Source organism: Pseudonaja textilis, chromosome 3 (assembly GCF_049901715.1).
Source record: "Pseudonaja textilis isolate UNSWEBS1 chromosome 3, rPseTex1.2, whole genome shotgun sequence".
NCBI classification, from domain to species: domain Eukaryota; kingdom Metazoa; phylum Chordata; class Lepidosauria; order Squamata; family Elapidae; genus Pseudonaja; species Pseudonaja textilis.
In genome coordinates this window covers 182,844,545-182,862,722 of record NC_141992.1, presented here as the reverse complement: position 1 = coordinate 182,862,722, position 18,178 = coordinate 182,844,545, and the positions used below count along the sequence as shown (strand labels likewise).

At 41.2% G+C, this 18,178-nt stretch overlaps 1 protein-coding gene across 12 annotated transcripts in view; it reads left to right on the top strand.

Annotated features, from left to right (window-relative positions):
* The window catches only part of TRPS1 (transcriptional repressor GATA binding 1), a 269,041-nt gene that overhangs the window by 65,806 nt on the left and 185,057 nt on the right, over positions 1-18,178 (top strand). For 7 of the 12 annotated variants that reach the window (XM_087931637.1, XM_026703574.2, XM_026703580.2 and 4 more), the window contains 2 exons: positions 15,145-15,319; positions 16,851-17,776. In XM_087931637.1, coding sequence (XP_087787763.1) covers positions 15,283-15,319; positions 16,851-17,776 — 963 coding nt within the window. In that variant the 5' untranslated portion in view covers positions 15,145-15,282. The remainder of the gene's footprint in view (positions 1-15,144; positions 15,320-16,850; positions 17,777-18,178) is intronic. The other 5 variants (XM_026703578.2, XM_087931639.1, XM_087931640.1 and 2 more) reach the window with 1 other exon arrangement.

Genomic DNA, 18,178 nt, shown 5'->3' with positions numbered 1-18,178 from the left:
AAAGAACATTTAGTAGTTCACAGATATACACGTATACAATTAAAACAGCCATGATAAAAATTGGGAAGAACAGATTCAAACTAGGTTTTCTCCCACGATCTGTTCAGAGCATCCAGAAGTGGGAGGTGCTTCAGTCTCTTCTGGAAAGGCTGGGCTTAAAACTCCGGGACGCTCCTCCTCCTCCACGGGACACCTCCTCAGCGTCCCCCAGTTTTAGCTCAGCCTTCATGGTAAGAGGTTGTGAACTCCCTGACTGGAACGGTTTCTGATTCAGCTAGTCAAGATTCAGGTTTGCTCTTGGGTTAATTCGGCTTGCAAATTTCTCCCCCTATTAATCTGGCGATTTCAAGGCTTGTATTAGGTTATCACCCTGATCAGTTGAGAGCAGCTCTGTCACTGGTGGAGCCTGCCACTTCTCAGGCAGTCTGAGACGGCCGCTTCAGGCAATTAGCCTAATTCCCCGATCGTCTTATCTTTGTGATCTTGCCGGAACACTTACAACCACGGCTCACTTCTCCTTACAGGATCATTTGTCTGACATTTTGGAGAGTCAGCAGCAGCGGCTCATTAAACAGCTCAGGCATTTAACATCAGAGATTCTGCCTTCCTGCCTTTTTAAACGGCTGGCTTCAAGTTTGCACCTAAATATTACGGGCACCATTCCCCGCTGGTTTCCCTTCTTGGGGACCGGGGCAAGTACTTTCCCACTCCACTTTCCTGGGATTATTTCTCTCTTAACCTGCTGGCGTTGGATAAGCAGGCTAGTCCTTAAACAGGAATTTTTTTTCCCCCTCTCGCAATTGCTTTTGGATCATTACATTGGAGTGAAGCCTCAAGTGCCATTTCAAACATCAGGACGTTTTTGACAGGAAAGGATCCATCCAGGCCCTGTATAGCTGGTTTCCCTTGTTGGGGACCAGGGAGCCAGAATATTTCTGGCTTGGAGCGCTTGGGGAGTTTCCCCTGCTGGGAACACTAAGATACTGTTTCCCATATATACGGGCTTACATATAGATACAGGCATATGTATATATATATATATATATATATATATATATATATATATATATATGTGTGTGTGTGTGTGTGTGTGTGTGTGTGTGTGTGTGTGTGTGTGTGTGTGTGTGTTTGTATATAGATATATATAGATATATATAGACTTACACTCCCGGAGAAGCGCTCTACTTTCAACGACAGGGGTAGGCACCACCCCCAAGTACTACTACTACTACTACTACTAATAATAATAATAATAACAACAATAATAATTTAAAAAATTAAAGTTAGAGACACGAGATTCAGTCCTCCACAATGGAAGGTGACAATGTCTTCCGCTCCAGGACAAATAAGTCCCGAGATAAGTCAGTGGGCCCCCCAAAGGCCTCTAAGGCGGCGGATAAGGATGCCCATAGACAGCACCAAGCCTTGGAAAGGCATTTGCAGAAACGGGCCAGGGGTGCGGACATGATGGCTATGACACAACAATCAGATCAGGGCCCAAGTACATTGTTGGGGCCCTTGGACTTATCCACCTAGCCCAGACAGGCTATTTCTGGACAGCCTCCCAGGGGAGGGGAGATTGAGGTTGACATAGTACTACTGTTTTATTGTCATAATAATCCTTCCTAAACAAATTACCACAATTTGTTTAACAACTATTTTAAGTTACAACAATGCTGAAAAAGTGACTAATGACCTTTTTTTTTTACACTTGCCACCGTTGCACTATCCCTGTGGTCATGCAATCAAAATTCAGATGCTTGACTACTGACATGTATTTATGCCAGTTGTGGTGTCCCAGGTTCATATGATCAACTTTTGTGACCTGACAAGCAGGGAAGCTGGATTCACTTTAACAATTGTGTTATTAATTTAACCATTGCAGAGATTTACTTAATAGCTGTGGCAAAGAATGTCCCAACATGGGCCCAAACTCACTTTAACAACTATCTTGCTTAGCAATCAAAATTTTGGGCTCAATTGTGGTAAAATAAGGATTATCCATACTTAAGCTTTTCAGAGTCTCCTATTCAGATTTAAATATTTGGTTGTTGTTGTCCAATGTCAGGCAATATATAACAAATTCTGGTATGTAAATGGAAACATGAAACAGGCTGTAGAAGGGAAAGTGTCTTTTTTCAGCCTTGCATTATTTTTGCAGAGTGGTAGTCATTGACATAAATATCCATCATCACATTTGTTCTTGTTACTGATATCCTCTGCACAACATAGTTATTCGATTTTTAAAATTTAAAAAAAAATGTTACTTTTTCTGATTTACTGCCAAATTTTGACTGCTCTACAGTTTTTGAGACAGCCTGTGTACTTGTTAATCTCTCTTTGAGATGTTAATAGACTTATTTCATTCAAGACCAATAATTATGTTATGTCTGCAATTCTCCCTGCAAGGGGAAAAAGAAATCATCTTCTTAGTCATCATTATTATGATAATAATTACAGCTATTTGTATGCCTTCCACCAGAGTAACTCTTAAGTGGCTTGCAACTAGCTAAACAACACAAAGCAACATCCATGAAATCAGTTCATCTTACAATCTTAAAACATCTATTGTTTTAAGGCTATTTTACTGAAAAATGTTAAAGTGGGGAGGAGAGATGAGTTTGTAACTGCTGTAAGGAAGAACAATCAATCAACCAATCAATCAATCAGAATGGAGCTGGAAGGACCTTGGGGGTCTTCTAGTGCAACCTCTATATCATTTCAGATTAATATCTTTTCCTAAAAACTTCCAGGGATGAAGCACCTACAACTTCTGAAGGGAAAACTGTTAAGGTTCTTTATCTTTTTTTCTTTTCTTCATTGTATTTTCTGCACTTTTCTTTTTTTCAATTTTCTTTTTATATTTCAGTGTTTGTCTTTTATCTATGTAAAAACTTCAGTTTTTAAAAAATGTGTTTCTGAATACCTGCTGGAGACATAAAATGGCTTTCCTCCTTAAAAAGCTTTTACAAATCTCCAAATCTACACCAAAAAACATTGATTTGTTTTCTGGGCTCAACATTTCTAACTGCAAGGTTCTAGAGGTAAAACACACAGCTTGTAGTAGTTAAAATTCCATTTGAAAAGAGTGAATGAGCATAAGCACATCTCAAAGCCTTATACTCAACAGCTTACAACACTATTGCTAAGATAAATGAAAAGAGAATAAATAAAAACTGTCCTCCAATGAGGAGGGGTTATAATAATTGTTTTTTCTTAGGATAATATACAGTTCCTGAATTCTGTACCCTTACTGTAACAAAAGATTGGCAATTCCTGAAGATATTTTTTTCTGAAAAAATGAATGAGTGTTGCATTTTACAAATAGGGCATCATCCTTTATAGCAGGAGTCCCGAACTTGGCAATCCCTGCTTTATAGGTTCATGCCTTTTTGTCAAGCTAAGATGATAAGCTTTCACTGAAGATATTCCCTACACAAGAGAACAGAACCACAATAATTACATCCAAATGGAATACCTTTTGAACAACATATTCTCCTTACATGCCAGGAGAGAAATATAAGGGTGTTCCTTTTTGCAGAAAACAAGAAATTAGACGGGTGTAACTTCAGTCTGGGGGTAGCTTTGTTTGGAAATGTTGTGGTTCCCCTCTTTTTGAAGCCATTTGCTAGGGGGGAATGGGCACAGCCAGAGGTATTCAGATGATTCGGTTCCTCAACTCTGCTTGGTTTTCATTTTAGCTACAGTATAAAAACTAAAAGGTTCTCCAGAACAAGAGTACAAAAGTACTCCTTATTTTTCAGTTTATATCCCTACTTTATCTCCTTTTGGCTTTCAGTGGTATTTATTTTATTCTGTGGGATGGTCTTAAAAGATTTCTGTGATAAGCTAAAATTAGACTTGTGGTTTGTGCTTGAAATCCATTCCCTTAAAATTTCATGAAACCATTGCAGAATCTGGGTGACATCAGTTTACTTAGTTCTTTTCAGAAATCTGGTGTAATTCATAAGATACCTGAGACTCATTTTTGTCTCTGTAAAAGTTTTTCTAGTATTTTCGTTGTAGTCCTGCTCTTAAAAGCAACAAGACACCAATCCACAAAGCAGAGTAGGGTTGAGTGATCCTATGGAAATGTTAAATATTGGTAACATAAGCGAGTTTACTAGGCACAATCTCTTTTTTCATTTACAGAGAAAATGAAAAAGGAAAGAAAAAGAAAACATTTTAAAAATGCTTCCAGGTTAATGATGATTTATTAAAGATGTATGCTGCCAGACTCTAAATGACTGGGTGGCTCACAGTAATGAAAGAAATTTTGAGATTTTGAATGGGCTGGGCACGTGCGATGCGGTTCAGTGACTTTAACCTAATCATTACTGGAAAACAATTAAACTTCCTATACATCTCCTGCAAGAATTTCAGATTCTTGCTTGTAGCAATTCATGTATTTTTCTTCTATGGAATTTCTACTTGTTTCTTGAACTTTCTAAATTAGAATCCCATCACTGTTTCTTATGTAAATGAATTGAATAAGTTAATTATATGTTGTGTGAGAAATGCTTCACTGGGTTTATATTTTATTGTAAGCTTCTGAGTATTCTTTTTAAAAGGTAAATAAATTTGGGGGGTGGGTATGAGAAAAGGTTTTTCTAAGCTGTTTTTCAAAACTACAGTTTTCCTTAGAGGTCTGCAATAATCCCTCCCTCAATTTGTTAATTTAGCAATTGCTACCCTTTTTAAATTTATTTTATTTTATTTTTTATTTTATTTTTTATTTATTGGATGACTTGAGTTCTGGAGAGATGGAGAGAAGCTGATTTCTAAGAAAGCAGGATGCCATATATGAGATAGTTATTTATTTAGCTTGTGATTCTTAATTAACTGTTTTCATCTCCTCTCTCAATTTTTCTGGTTTAGATACAAGAAACTTCTATGTGATTTTCATTTTATAAACAGGGGCGGGCGGGGCGGGAATCATGCCCATTTCATGCCCACAATCTTGCTTGTTTGAACAGATGGGTTTGTTCCCTTTTTTCTGCCATGAGCTTTTCAGAGCATCCAGAAGTGGGAGGTGCTTCAGTCTCCTTCTGGAAAGGCTGGGCTTAAAACTCCGGGACACTCCTCCTCCTCCACGGGACACCTCCCCAGTGTCCCCCAGTTTTAGCTCAGCCTTCGTGGTAAGAGGTTGTGCACTCCCTGACTGGAACGGTTTTCTGATTCAGCTAGTCAAAATTCAGGTGGTTCTTGGGTTAATTTGGCTTGTAAATTTTTCCCCAATTAATTTGGTGATTTCAAGGCTTGTGGCACTATTAGGTCATTCCCTGATCAGTTTGAGAGCAATTCTTCGTGGCTGATGGAGCCTGCCACTCCGCAGGCATCCTGAGACGGCCGCTTCAGGCAATTAGATTATCTAATCCCCCGATTGTCTTATCTCTGCGATCTTGGCGGAGCGCTCGCAGCCGCGGCTCACTTCTCCTTGATGTTTTGACTGACAGGATCATTTATATGACAATTTAGAGAGTCAGCAGCAGCGGCTCGTTAAACTGCTCAGGCAATTAACGTGGGAGATTCTGCCTTCCTGCCATTTTCAACGGCTGGCTTCAAGTTCGTGCCTAAATATCACAGATGCCATTCCCCGCTGGTTTCCCTTCTTGGAGACCGGGGCAGGTACCTTCCCACTCCACTTCCCTGGCATTATTTCTCTTTTATCTTGCTGGCATTGGATAAGCAGGCTAGTCCTTAAACAGGATTTTTTTTTTCTCTTTTTGCAATTGCTTTTGGATCATTACATTGGAGTGAAACCGCAAGTGCCATTTCAAATAGCGGGATGTTTTTGACAGGAAAGGATTCAACAGGCCCTGTATAGCTGGTTTCCCTTGTTGGGGACCAGGGATCCTGAATACTTCTGGCTTGGAGCGCTTGGGGGGTTTCCCTTATTGGGGACCCTTAGATACTGTTTCCCGTATACACAGTTTTACATTTAGATATAGGCACGTATGTGTATGGGTATATATCTATGTGTGTGTGTGTGTGTGTGTGTGTGTGTGTGTGTAGTGTATGTGTATGTGTATATATGTGTGTGTATATAGATATATATATAGATAGATAGATAGACTTACACTCCTGGAGAAGTGTTCTACTTTCAAACACAGGGGTAGGCATCATCCCTAAGTACTAATAATATTAATACTACTAATAATATATTTTTTTAAAAAAAATAAAGTTAGAGGCATGAGATTCAGTCCTCCACAATGGAAGGTGACAATGTCTTCCGCTCCAAGACAAATAAGTCCCGAGATAAGTCAGTGGGCCCCAAAAAGGCCTCTAAGGCGGCGGATAAGGATGCCCATAGACGGCACCAAGCCTTGGAAAGGCAATTGCAGAAACGGGCCAGGGAGGCAGGCAAGATGGCTATGACACAACAATCGGATCAGGGCCCAAGTACATTGTTGGGGCCCTTGGACTTATCCACCCAGCCCAGACAGGCTGTTTCTGGACAGCCTCCCATAGGCATATCTCCTCCAATAAGCGTTGCCCGGCGAATCCCAGAGGCAACCTTCACTCCTACGGCTGCCGGTTTAAGACAGAAGGAGGGATTACCTGAGACTATTCCCATCGAAGTTAGGCAATGGATGGAGATGGCCATACAAAAGGGCATTGCGGCTGGAGTTCAGCAATCCATCCGGACCAGACACTTTTCCGCTACTTCGGAAGTGGGATCCCTGTCTGCTCGATCCTTTGCGTATATGGGACATCATCAAACTCAGGTATTTCCCAATATCCCTGACATACCAATCCAGGGTCTTCGGGAGGAGGTGGAATTAGATCACCAGGATGTTCCCATGGAGGTGGGGTTGATCCATCAGATGGACTTGGGGTTGTCAGAGGCTGACCCACAAGAACGAGGAATGTCGGATGACAAAGGCCTCATTCCGGACCAACGTACCTTTTCTGGCCTTTTTCGTCCACACCTCTTTAAATCTTTACTGTTCAAAGCAAAGAACACCGCTAAACTAGGCACATCAAGCCCTCATCCATTGTCAACAGGGTCTCAGTACAAATCCGAGGATCTAATATTCTCACAACCGGCTAACGAGGCAGAAACTATTACTGTCCCTTGTATGTTTGCTGAATTAGTACAAAATCAATGGGCATCAGCAGCATCCTACCCAGCCCCAACAGGGTACGATACACGATATTATAATTTGGCACCGGAGTTTTCAAATTTTCTCAAAACGCCGGAGGTGGATGAGCCCATTGTGGCACTGGCCTCTTCTTCAACCTTTCCCAACGAGGCCGAGGAAGCCCTGAGACCGGAGGAAAAGAGAGCAGGTTTGGCACTTCGTAGGGCGCATATTTTTGAAGCCTAGGCCATTAGGGTACTACAGCTGCGTCCTTTTTTACACGGTCCTCCCGACGATGGCTTTTCCACTTGAGGGATATATTGCCAGCGTCAAATGTCAGAGCCCACCAGGACATTGCTAAGATTATTGCAGCAGCAGAATTCTCCGCCGACGCCGCATTTAATGCAGTCAAATACTCGTCTAGAGCCATAGCATCTCATGTATCAGCATGGAGACTGCTATGGCTCAGACATTGGCAGGCGGATACCAAGCATAAATGCAAGCTGGCATCAGCCCCAATATCGGGGAATAAATTATTTGGCAGTGTCTTGGAGCTCTTGCTTATTGAGAATAGAAACAAGAAAAAAGTGCTTCCCCCCTCTTTTTTGGAGGTCTGAAAACAGAACGCCCCAGTCGTTTCGAAGGGGTTCCTTTCGACCCTACTATCAAGACCTGTATGTTCCCAGATCACAAAGAACATCAGGCTACAGACCCAGTTTTAGACAGGATAGGTCGGAATCTTCTGATAGAGGTCAGCGGGGAGGCCAAAACAGAAGAAACCCCAGAGGTACCAGAGGCCGATTTTGTCGTCGCCCCAAGTGAGTCCTTGACAGCAGCTCCCATTGGAGGGCGGCTAAAATTGTTTGCTGATCAATGGGACAGCTCCATCTCTGATGCATGGGTCAGGGACTCGGTTTGGTTTGGTTTGGCACTAGAGTTTCAATCCTCTCCTCCGAACTTTTTCATTAGGAGCCCTAGGTCCATGGATCCCATTATGAGAGCGTTGATGCAGGAGGCTATCAATCATCATCTGCATATTCGGGTCATTAGAGAGGTCCCATCTGAACAACGGGGTCAAGGCTGTTACTCTCTATTGTTTGTGGTCCCAAAGAGTTTGGGGGGCTGGAGGGCAATTCTGGACCTCAAACGTCTGAACAGATCATTGGTTTATCGAAAATTCAAAATGACTACTCTCCAGTCCATTCTGCTCAGTATCAGAAAGAATGATGTCCTGACCTCTATAGATCTGACAGAGGCTTATCTACATATACCAATTAGACCTGCTCACTACAAATACCTTAGATTTTGCTTTTGTGATCAGCACTATGAATATATCGCCCTACCATTCGGTCTGGCTTCGGCCCCTAGGACTTTTAACAAGGTCCTAGCGGCTTTGTCTGCCTCCCACAGGATCAAATCTATTTGTTTACAATGTTATCTGGATGATATTTTAATTTTGTCATCTTCCAGACATCAAGCAAATTTGGATACCAAGATTACTCTGGAGACCCTTCAAGGTCACGGCTTTTCCATAAATTGGGATAAAAGCCATTTGATCCCTTCAACTAGGTTAGTTCATTTAGGGGCAGTGGATACCGTGGAGGGCAAGGTTTTTCTCTCTCAGGACAGGTTGAATAGTATCCAGTCTTTGGCCAGAGAGATCAGAGCCTTAAAGAGGGTTTCCCTGGCAGTTTTGTCTCAACTGTTAGGGAAACTGATTTCTTGTATTTCCATTGTGCCTTGGGCTCGATTCCATTGTAGAGATGTGCAATCGTTCCTGCTACCTTTCCAGCGATCCAGAAGAGCCACTTCCAATGTCCGGATAAAGGTACCACACAATTTTCTCAGATCGCTCCGCTGGTGGTCGGAAAACACAATAAACAAGGGTTGTCCTTTCAAGGAACCTTGCAGGGCAACGATCACAACTGACGGCAGCCTGGTAGTATGCGGAGCTCACTTCCAATCCCAAACTGCACAGGGAATTTGGACTATTTCCGAACAATCAGAAAGCATCAACCTGTTGGAGCTGTGAGCAGTTCATCTGGCGTTACACAATTTTCTACCCCTTTTCCAATCACGCCACGTTCTGGTCTTGACAGACAATATCACAACCAAGGCCCATGTAAACAGACAGTAGAGTACCCACTCCAAACTTCTGATGCAGGAGACGGCCAGGTTGTTCAAGTGGGCCAAGGCCAATCTGCTTTCGCTCAAGGCAGAGCATATAGCAGGGGCCTTAAACACACAAGCGGACTGGCTCAGCAGGGCCACGATAGATCAGAGCGCCTACACCTGTCTGTCTTCCAGGAAGCAGTGCGGTTGAGTGGAGCCGTTTAAGGACCCAACAGATTTCAGAGGATGCCATTGCCACCATACAAGCATCCAGACGATCCTCAACAAATCGTATATACAAGGCCACATGGTTCGCTTTCTGTTGCTGGTACCGGGGGTCTAAGATCGACCCAACCCCACATGAATAGGACAATTATTGGACTTTTTACAGGAGGGGTTGACCAAGGGCCTATCTCCAAATACTTTACGCAGACAGGTGGTGGCCTTAGCCTCGGTGATATCCTGGGCTGACCTTCGTTCCATAGTGCACCATCCACATGTCTACAGCTTTCTTAAGGGTGCTGCAAACTTACGACCTCCTGTAATTCACCGCTATCCAACTTGGGCGCTCAACAAGGTGTTAACCACACTTACAACTGGCCTGCTCGAGCCTTTAAGAACCGCTAGTCTCAAATTCCTGACATATATGGTGGTCTTCTTAATTGCGATCACATCAGCAAGGAGGATTTCTGAATTGGCAGCGTTGTCGATGAGAAAGGACCTGTGCCTGTTTTATGCGGACAGAGTGGTTCTCAGATTGGATCCATCATTCACCCCTAAAGTAAATTCAGTCTTCCACAAAGCGCAGGAGTTGGTGCTTCCAAATTTTTGTCTGAAACCATCTCATAGACTGGAGCATCAATGGCATCGACTTGACGTTCGAAGGGCGTTAAGCATCTATCTAGACCGCACAGCGGCATTTTGAAAATCTGAGGCTCTATTCCTATCCTTCAACTCATCCACTTTAGGACACAAGGTGTCATCGACGACCATTGGTAGATGGTTGAGAGCCACCATAGCTAAAAGTTATGAATGCCAGTCCATCTCAGTTCCTAAGGGCATTACAGCCCACTCAACAAGGAGTGCGGCAACATCAGCAGCATGGGCCAGATGGGCTTCCATAGACTAAATTTGCAGAGCGGCAACTTGGGCTTCACCATCGCCCTTTGTCAGAAATTATAAAATGGATGTCTATGCCTCAGCGGACGCTTCATTCGGCAGAAGAGTCCTGCAGAGGGTCCACAGAGTTTAGGAGTGGATTTCGATCCAGAGAGGATCCTCCCTAAGGACAGGCCAAGCTTTGGCATGTCCCACTTCTGGATGCTCTGAATAGCTCATGGGAGAAAGGGCGTTGGTACTTACCTGATACGCCTGTTCTCTGTGAGCTGTGAAGAGCATCCAGCTCCACCCATTTCTTTCCATCTGGTGGAGTTCCGTTCAGGGATCTAGATTAGGTGATGAGTTCTGGACTTTGGCACTCAGTCTTCGCAAAACTGGGGGACGCTGGAGAGGTGTCCCGTGGAGGAGGAGGAGCATCCCGGAGTTTTAAGCCTAGCCTTTCCAGAAGAGACTGAAGCACCTCCCACTTCTAGATGCTCTTCACAGCTCACAGAGAACGGGCGTATCAGGTAAGTACCAACGCCCTTTTTACTTCTAAATTAATTTGTGATATTTTTTAAAAAGTCTAGTTGTATTTTCATTGAAAGCATTTCAACTGAAACATTGATATATCAAACAATGCTGAGAATGTGTTACTATTTTTGAAGAAGTGCAAAGCAGGTTAGGAGAATGTCAGAATTGTTCATTCTCCTCAAAATGCTTTTCTTGATATTACAAAGAGAAATTCACACATAAAACCATCCTTTAAGCTTTTCCTCTTTAGCAAGTTTGTTTTGTTCATGACTGTGTTTCTCATTCCCTTTACAATGTATTAATTCCATTAGGAATAATCTTCCATTTTCCATTAGATTATGATGCTGAAGTTGATGGCTTTTTGGTGAGATTTGATAGTAGTGACAATTGTATCTAAAATCTCCAAATCCATAAAACTGGACTGCAATTTTATAGTATAAAATATTTTAACAGAAATAAAGATTTATCTGTTTTTCCTGATATTTTTTTAACTTTAAAAAACACCTGGAAAAAAATCTTAAAGTTTTTTTGAGAGAAAGTTCATCTTGATTGCTTTACTCATACAGACACATGCACACAGATAGAATGGTTTTTCCTACCTTCTCTGGCAGCATCTGTAGTCCGAAAATAACGTTGGTTCCAATTATGACAATAAAATTACACCATATGGTGCCAAATGATCACAAAACTGTCCACAGTCAATTCATCAAAGCTCAACTCCCTGGAATAGTAGGAAAATATTAACAGCTATGTATTATTCAGTGCTGCTGAGAACTCGGCAGCTTCTGTGGTATTGTTTTTACCCTGATCTGACTTGCTTTTAGGATGTTTGAAATCTCAGTGATTCATTAACTTCAACAAAGTGGAGGGAACTCAGTTTTCAGCTAGTTGAAAACATTTGCATTTACAAATACAGGCAGTCCGACTTAGGAGGGCAGTTGGGAGCAGGGTTACTGTCACTGTGTGATTATAAGGCACAGTGTCATGTGACTACAGCACTTAGTGACAGCTGTCCAATCAATTCTAATTGTCTCTCTTAGCCTAATACAGATGGGTCATTTATGGCAGGAAGTGGAGGTAGTCCCAGCAAGGGATGTGGGGATGTCACGGGGCTGCTGCAGGGATGGTGGTGGTCAGGGGACAGTCTCTTGTGACCCGAAGGGAAGCGGGGGCACTATGGTCTGTGAAAAGCCTGAAAAGGAGGGCACAGTGTGTGTGTGAGTGCGGGGTGTACCACGAAGGAGGGCTGTGGAATGTATATGTATATGTGAGTGTAAAGACAGGAAAGACGATTCAGGGTGCATGTGATTGTAGGAAGGTCAGAAAAAATGTGTGTGGGGTATGAGCCAAGACATCTGGGAGGGAGGGTGCTGGTGTGTGTCCTTGTATACTTGTATGTGTGTGTGTGTGTGTGTGTGTGTGTGTGTGTGTGCACAAACATTGGAAGGCTAAGGTATGCAGTGCGTGTGAATCCAAGAAAGCTGGGAAAGAAGGGTGTGGAATTATTTCAAATACTGGAAGGCTCAGGAAGGATGGGTGCATGCATGTGAGTGAAGGCAGGAAGGAGGATAATTGTGTGTCTCTCTCTGTGTGTAATGTGAATGTGAATGAAGGAGGAAAGGAAGACGTGGTTTGTGCCAGCAAAGAAAGACCAGGGATGGATGGAAGAGATTCACCTGAGCATCTTTCCTCATTAGTTTATAGGAAGACAGTAGGGAAGGTCACAAAGAGTGATCAAGTGTCCACAGGATGGTGCAACCAGTTTAAAGGGCAAGATGTTTGCTAAGTGCCCAAAATCATGCAATAGATTAGCACTGTACTTAATTTTTTAGGAAATTTAGCTGTTATGTTGAAATGTGTAGCTAGTTGAAAACGTTTGTATTTTACAAGTACAGGCAGTCTAAAAATTACTATATTTCAGAAAGTTTTGCATGCTGTTGCCGTTGAATGTTTTAGAACTTCATGTGGATCCAACTGATAGAGCAGTGTGGTGGCCTAGTGGTGAAGACACTTGCCTGCCATTAAGAAGGTTGAAAGTTCAATCTTATGTAGCAGCAGATGTTTCTCTCCTAGGGTGCAAAGAAAATAAGATCTGCTGCAAACTCTGTACGGCATCAGGAAGGTAGCAAGTAAATGCTCAACTCCATCCAGTTGCCCCACACTATTGTAATCCCGAATTAGGCGATAACATTGTAATAACTTTGTCATGCCCTCATCGGAATCGGAATCGGAGGAGGAAGATGAACAACTAACCGAGAGTGGGAGAATTGGCTCCATTAGTTGTGGAGGAAACAGGGGAAGGGCAAAGTCAGGCTGAGCAGAGCAGGGGAGAGAGAACAAGGGAGAGGGGGTTCAGAGGGAGAGGGTTCATTCTAGGGCATGAAGGGAAGAATGGAGAAGAGAGCAATGTGGGTTGCATGGCTTATGAGGGAGGAAAGAGCCCTGATTCCCTTCACAAGGTATACCTGGGAAAGGAGTTTGAAGGAGAGGCAGTTTGGGAGGGGCATTTGTTGGAAACAAAATTGAGTTTATTTCATGTTGGCTGTTGTTATGTGAGTTCCTGGCATCCTCCCAACTGGTTTGAATTACTGCCGTGTTACTTCACTTCTGGAACATCTTATTTTTCTCTGCCAGATTTATTATCTTACTTTGTCTTGCTGAATTCATAGTTTAAAGTTTTCTGTTTGTAACATTTTGGACTGGAATATCTGTAGTCAAAGACTGTTGCAGGTCCCTCAGAGAGTTTTTCTCCAGACCGGAAGGTAACTGATACATTAGGGGCAAAGTTGGAGCTAATAAAGAGACCCCTACTTATTATTCTGGCTGTGTTGCCTTTTTGCCACAACCCGGGTCATCACAAACTTTTTAATGTGGATCCAACTGATGTGTAATGGAAGACTGAGTAAAGAAATAATACCAGATTAATACCAATACTTGCATTTCATTTATTTCCTCTAATATAACACATATCTATATGAAAATCTATTTTAGTGACTACAGTTAAAGGCAGAATAGGGTCCAGAGTACAACATGTGTACAATGAGATTGGCTGAGCCTCCCTTTGTGCACCCCCGCCAACACAACTCACAGTGAGGACAGAAGTTCCTAACCCAGTCCCAATCTAGGGCCAATGACAGTGTTCTGTGGTCATGTAACCATGACTTTTGGGTCTTTTGCCAGTTTCTGACATTTACTTCCATGTTTTTGCAAAAACAACAGCAAGAAGATTGGGGAAAATGGACTTGCTTAATGACTAAGGCATTAGCTTAATGATTGCAGTATTCATTTAACCACCACAAAAGAGGTTGTAAAATTGGGCACAGTCACATAGTGACCTGTTTAACAACTGCCATAACTTATTACTATAATTTGGGGCTCGATTATGAGAGTAAGTTGAGGATTACCTGTATGAGTAGAACCTGTAGGAACCTCTTAAGAAACTGAATGGCAAAGATACGCCAATGTTAAAGGGAGTAAATGCTTCTTTCATAGTACCATGTGCATAATAGTCCTACAATTGCTTCTCTGAATGTGAAAGGAGTTAATTACAGAAGGATGTCATTCATATAAAAGTTGAAAGCATAGTATTTCCATTATTTCCTGTCAGAAACATAGATAGGCACTTTTTAAAGTTGGAGCCATGTTTTGCTTCGTAACTTTTTTTGTCTTAACTTTTTCCTGTTACACAAGAACTCATAGTAAGGTGGTGGTTATTGTCCTTTTGTTATTCAGTGCTTAACTTTGTTGCTACTTAAGAATTTAAGATAGCAAGCACCATATTTTAATGATGCAAATGGAATTTTATATGAAAAAATATTGTGTGCAGTAAGTTGAATAATATAACATTGATATGTGTGAGGTGTTTAAGATGTAAGTTTAAAGAGGTATGTAAGAATGAGTTGAAAATTGAGAAAGTATTATTTTGGTTTAAGACTGAGGAAGGTTCCATGATCTTAAGTCCAAAGCTCTGAGGTGTAGGAGTATCAGAGAATAAAGTTGTGATTTGTGACTGGTCCATAGAAGATAATAATTTTGACATTTGAATTTTATATGAAAAAATTTTGTGTGCAGTAAGTTGAATAAGATAACATTGAGGTTTTCCCTTCAAGAATTAATAAATCTGCAAGATTTTTTTGGAGAAAATAAGGAAAGGATTGAGCAAATGCAAAATTCCCTGTGGGTTGCTAATCTGATTGTGGTACAGCCATAATTTTTGCTGTAGTATATAGTATACTGAATGTGTTTTTTCAATAAAACCCTAATCATAAATGCATAATTTAGGGAGGAATCTTTTTTGTTTGTTTTTCTTTTACAGATGTGCAGATCAGCTCTCAGAATGTCTTCTGTGTCTGCTGTGTATCTCCTAAGCCAGTTGTGTTAGCCTTCCAGCTAATTGACTAATAGAATTAATAACAATAAAAACAAAACACAACAAAAAGCATTGTAGAGCCACATGCCTTATGAAGTCAATGCTGGGTATGATTTTACAAGTATGTATTTTTTTTAAGTAGAAATGTTAACTGGAAAACTTCTTGGCACACCATAAAACATTGTGCAATCTGTTATTTGTCTTAGAGATAATAATTGTAGAATGCCTTATATTCTTTCTCTACATTTCCACTCTCTCTAGTGTGACTTGCCAATAGATAGTTTCTCCATTTAGAAGTACTGCAAATGGGGTTTTATTTAGATAATACGTCTTCTTGAATAATGATACTGATAGTGTACAAATGCAGAAAAAAGGATATATTTTTCAAATAGAGCAATGTAGTAGATAGTGTCCAACAAAACTTTTATTTTTAGAAAAACTTGATATGAGCGGGCAAGGAATATTATTCTTACTTCTGGATAAAATCTGCTTCATTTGAGTTTCTCATATGTTACAGTGGGTGGCCTGAGAAGCTTAGGAATTTCTACCTTTTGCTCTATTTCCTAAGAATCTGTTCCTAAGTTCCAGACTAGAAGAAAATCTGGGGTGGGATCTCCAGCATTGGAAAACATGGAATAAAATAGCAGTTGTTTCTAAGTTGCCTTCTCAAATTTATTTGGGCAATAAGAGTATGATTAACACTATAAATCTAGAGTGAGTTTCATGAATGCCTTCTGAGATAAGATATCCGTTGACTGTTAAATATTTTGTGTCTTCCTTAGAAGCCTTTTTTCTCAATTCACTTCTATGCTTTCTAGTCTACCTTTGGGCTTTGGGTTATATTATTGAATTGCTACAATATAAAAAGCACCTGCAAGACTCATTTTTGGAGATGGTATACGTGATAATCATGAAAACAGGATTGTAGAGCCATGAACAATACAAAATTTGAATTAGCCTTAGGAGGACCCAGATTGTTGGGGGCAATATGCTGACTTTGGAAACTGCTTAGAGAGGGCTGTAAGGCACTGTGAAGCAGGATATAAGTCTAAGTGCTTATTGCTATTGCTGTATCAACTGATGTACCTAACTGGAGAAAAACTAAATAGCTGGCTGCTCTAGATATCATGCAATCATAATGCCTAGAATTTGCAGTAAGTTTTGAGAGATCCCAAACGTTTCAAAGGTTAAGGAAAGCTGCATCTCAATGTGATATTTTTTAATATATTTGGGTTCAATCTTGAAATAATTCATTCTTCAAAATTTTGTTCAAATTGTACATTGCCTGGTGGAATATTGGTCTTATTTCTGGGATCTAACATAATAGTTTTATGTAACAATTAATAGTGAATTGGATTAGAGTTAGACCAAATTTCAACAAGAATGTGTAGCCAATGCATGGTATAACAATAAAGGATCAACATGAAATCACAATTAGGTTTCTGTCCTTTATGCAGAATTTCCTCTCCTTTAGGATTTATTCCCAAGTCTGGATTAGCAAGATTGTACAAAATCTTCTCAAGAAGCATTTTTGTTTGGTCTGGCAAACATTGTTTATGTTTCAATATGGGAGTGGGAATGGCCTGATTTGGTGTGCTATACATTGTTGTTATCTTACTCTATCTTTTGTATACACATTTTTATATTTTCAGATATGGTCCGGAAAAAGAATCCCCCTCTAAGAAACGTTGTTAGAGAAGGAGAAACAGAGACCCTTCAATCGCCAGGTACAGAAAGTGACAATACTGAAAGAAAAGAAGAATTTTCTGCCGGTCAGATGCAAGACAACACTGAGTTGGGTGAGGCTGTGGAGCAAAATGATGAGGACTTTTGCACGCATGTACCAGAGCCATCTCCCAGCTCTAAAAAGGACTTGAAAAGCTCTACAACGAGTGAAAAGGCTGGCTTCAATTATGAAAGCCACAGTAAGGGAGGAAATGTTCCATCCTTCCCTCATGATGAGATGACAGACAGAAATATGCCGGCCTTCTCATCTGCAGCTGTTGGGGGAATCTCTGAGTCCTTGAAGTCTCCTCTCAGATCAGATGCAGATGACACCCAAGATGTGGCCTGCAACCTGTCAGTAGATCTGACAGAGAAAAGTGAAGAGACTCGCACGTCACCAAAATCTATGGATGAAACAATGCATGTGCAAAGTGGTCAAGCTGAGGGCCGGGGTTCAAGCCCAGCCTCGTTGGCCTCAAAAAACCCACAAGTGCCTTCAGATGGGGACTTAAGGCCAATCAAATTGAAAGCAGATTTGTCGGCAAATGAGAACCCAGATACGGCGCCTCTGTCTCCAGAGCTTCAGGACTTCAAATGCAACATCTGTGGCTACGGTTACTATGGGAACGACCCCACAGATCTTATAAAACACTTCCGCAAGTACCACCTCGGACTACACAATCGCACCAGGCAGGATGCTGAGCTCGACACTAAAATTTTGGCTCTGCACAATATGGTGCAGTTCAGCCATTCCAAAGACTTCCAGAAAGTCAACTGTTCTGTGCTATCAGGGGTTCTGCAGGACATCAGTTCCCAAAGGCCTGTTTTGCTAAACGGGACTTATGATGTGCAGGTTTGTATATATATATATATATATATATATATTATTTTTTGGCTCCTAACCAAAAAGACAAAAAACAAAAACAAAGCATGTCAATGTATCATTAATTCTATAATGAAAAAAAGCTGAATCAGTTACTATGGGAAGTTAAATGTTTGTAGCCATGCCGCTTAACTTTAGATACTATTTTCTACATTTTGTGTTTTAGCTACCCATGATTCATTTCAGAGAGGTAAGTTCAGTAGACTCCAACTGCCCAAAGCTTGATATTATTGGATTTAGCCCCCACTATCTTTCCTACCTTTGCATTTGGAAATAAAAAAATAAAAATGGTGCCAAGAAAAATTAGTCACTTCACTGATGCAATCTTTATGAGCAGAGGAAGAGCTGAGAGGTAAATGGCGGACAGACAAC